At 54.6% G+C, this 2,500-nt stretch overlaps 1 protein-coding gene across 1 annotated transcript in view; it reads left to right on the top strand.

Annotated features, from left to right (window-relative positions):
* The window catches only part of LPMP_341060 (NADH-dependent fumarate reductase, putative), a gene marked incomplete at both ends in the record, with an annotated part of 3,926 nt that extends 3,093 nt beyond the window's left edge, over positions 1-833 (top strand). The window contains one exon of the mRNA XM_010704230.1: positions 1-833. Within this exon, the coding sequence (XP_010702532.1) occupies positions 1-833 (833 nt within the window).
* Positions 834-2,500: the final 1,667 nt, after the last annotated feature.

The following is a 2,500-nucleotide window of genomic DNA, read 5'->3' on the forward strand; positions in this document are numbered from 1 at the left end:
ACCGTGCAGCCACAATTCTGCAAAAAAAGAGCGCGGGGCTGTCCATGACGGAGTGGTCGACGGTGGTGCTGCGTGAGGTGCGCGAGGGTGGCGTGTATGGTACCGGCTCGCGCGTACTGCGATTCAACATGCCCGGCGCGCTGCAGAAAACTGGCCTTGCGCTTGGTCAGTTCATCGCCATGCGTGGTGACTGGGACGGTCAGCAGCTGCTCGGCTACTATAGCCCCATCACGCTGCCAGACGACATCGGTGTGATTGGTATCCTCGCCCGTGCCGACAAGGGCCGCCTAGCGGAGTGGATCTCTGCCCTACAGCCTGGCGACGCGGTGGAGATGAAGGCGTGCGGTGGTCTCATTATTCACCGCCGCTTTGCTGCCCGCCATCTCTTCTTCCGCAGCCACAAGATTCGCAAGCTGGCTCTCATCGGCGGCGGCACGGGTGTCGCACCGATGCTGCAGATTGTGCGGGCTGCGGTGAAGAAGCCCTTCGTAGACTCGATCGAGAGCATCCAGTTCATCTACGCCGCCGAGGACGTATCGGAGCTGACGTATCGCACGCTGCTTGAGAGTTACGAAAAGGAGTATGGCTCTGGTAAGTTCAAGTGCCACTTCGTCCTCAACAATCCTCCTGCTCAGTGGACCGAGGGCGTCGGCTTCGTTGATACCGCTCTGCTGCGCTCCGCCGTGCAGGCGCCGTCCAACGATCTTCTGGTGGCCATCTGTGGTCCGCCGATCATGCAGCGTGCTGTGAAAAGTGCACTCAAGGGCCTCGGCTACAACATGAATCTCGTGCGCACGGTGGATGAGCCAGAGCCTCTCTCGGCCAAGATTTAAATCCAAACACGCACACAAAACGGCATGCGCGATTGTTTGCGTGTTTCATTCAATTCCCTTCACAGGTCTCGGTGGGGAGAAGGGCCAAAAAGGAGGTACGCACACACACACAGAGGGAGACAGAGTGAGTGAGTGAGTGAGTGCAAAGAGGAGAAACATAAGAGTGATGCAAATGACTCATACAAGGTGCAAACGAGAGTTGAGCACATACCTGTACACACGCACGCATGTATGCGACTCTTTATCTTGCGTGCGTGTGCGCTCGTGTGCTCATTTCAGCGGCAGGAAGAAGATAGAAAAGACCCAGAAACGAACCTCGGTGTCGTCTCGCTACCAAACATCCCTTCTTCGTTTCCTGATTTTTGCTCTTGATTTGATCCCTGGTTGTTGTTTATGTTTGATGTGATCAGTGTTTTGCGGCTCCTCAAAGTCGGTTTGGGGGGATCAACACTTAAAAGGTGAGGTGTTTCGCACGTGTTTGAGTGTACACGTGTGTGTGTGTGTGTGTGTGCCAGCCGAGAGGTGGGGTGAGTCCACCATCTTCACTGCTTGCTTTTGTGTCCCTGTTCGTTCTGTGCTGTATCCTGTCGTCGTGTTTTTTTTTTTTAGTGTCATCCTTTCTTTTCACGTCGTTTGACTGAGATGCCCCCGCTCTTCTCTTGTCTCCCCTCTTTTTTTTTGCTCACCCCTTTGCTGTACCTTTTTTTTTTATGCTGCATGAACTACCCAGAAATACACGCACACACACACACACGCACACACACACTTACTCGCCCCCTCCCCCTCCCCCCTGTGCCCCACCTTCGCTCCTGATGAACGTATTCCCGCACCGCACACATAGCGCACCCCCCTTCCCCTCTCCTCCTCCTCCTCCAGTACAAAAGCCCAAGAGGCAGAGAAAGCAGCGAAAGGCGGGGCACAGAGACCAAATTCTTCGAGAGGGGTAGGTGGGATGTGTGGGACGAAGACGACAACCCGGTGAAAGATGCGGAGGCGCTCTGTGCCGCGTTGGCAGGGGGGAGATCACAGCAAATACCTGCACGCTTTTCGAGGATTGCTACACCCAAACCCCCTGTTGTATTCCCCAAGACGCTCCGTGGGAACCTCAAAGCAACACGAAGACAGGATTCACGTATTGCCAAGCCGCACCCGCTTGCTCACTTGTTTCACGATCACCTGAGAGGGAGCAGGGTGCTTGTGGGTGAAAGGAGGGTTAATGCATCCATATCTGTCCTTCTCTTGCCCCGTCGTTATCGTGGCGCTTCTCCCTCAAGCCCAATACGCAGACACACACATGCGCAGCGTCACACCGACGACTGCGTGTGTAGGCATATCGGCCCAGTCTCACTCCAAGAATCCTGCGCCCATGAAAGTTTTTTTCTGTTCTGCTCCTCTTGCTCCTTCTGTTCCTTCTGGTGCCCTTTCACTAACCCTGCGGTGAGTGGGTGCGCCCTCTCTCTGGGTTTTTCGATGTGTCTGCAGGCGCAGCGGAGCGGAGCGTTCATTAGTCATTACTACTTCCTCGATTGTAATGAACTTTCTATTTTTTCTCTGCGCGTGCGCCTTGGCCTACTCTTTTCCACGTCTTTCGCTTAGTGTTTCTGTTGGTTTGTGTTCTCTCGAATTCTCGACTCTCTGTGTACAGGCGACACGGGAGAGTCCATGTA

The sequence above is a fragment of the Leishmania panamensis genome, assembly GCF_000755165.1.
Source record: "Leishmania panamensis strain MHOM/PA/94/PSC-1 chromosome 34 sequence".
NCBI lineage: Eukaryota > Euglenozoa > Kinetoplastea > Trypanosomatida > Trypanosomatidae > Leishmania > Leishmania panamensis.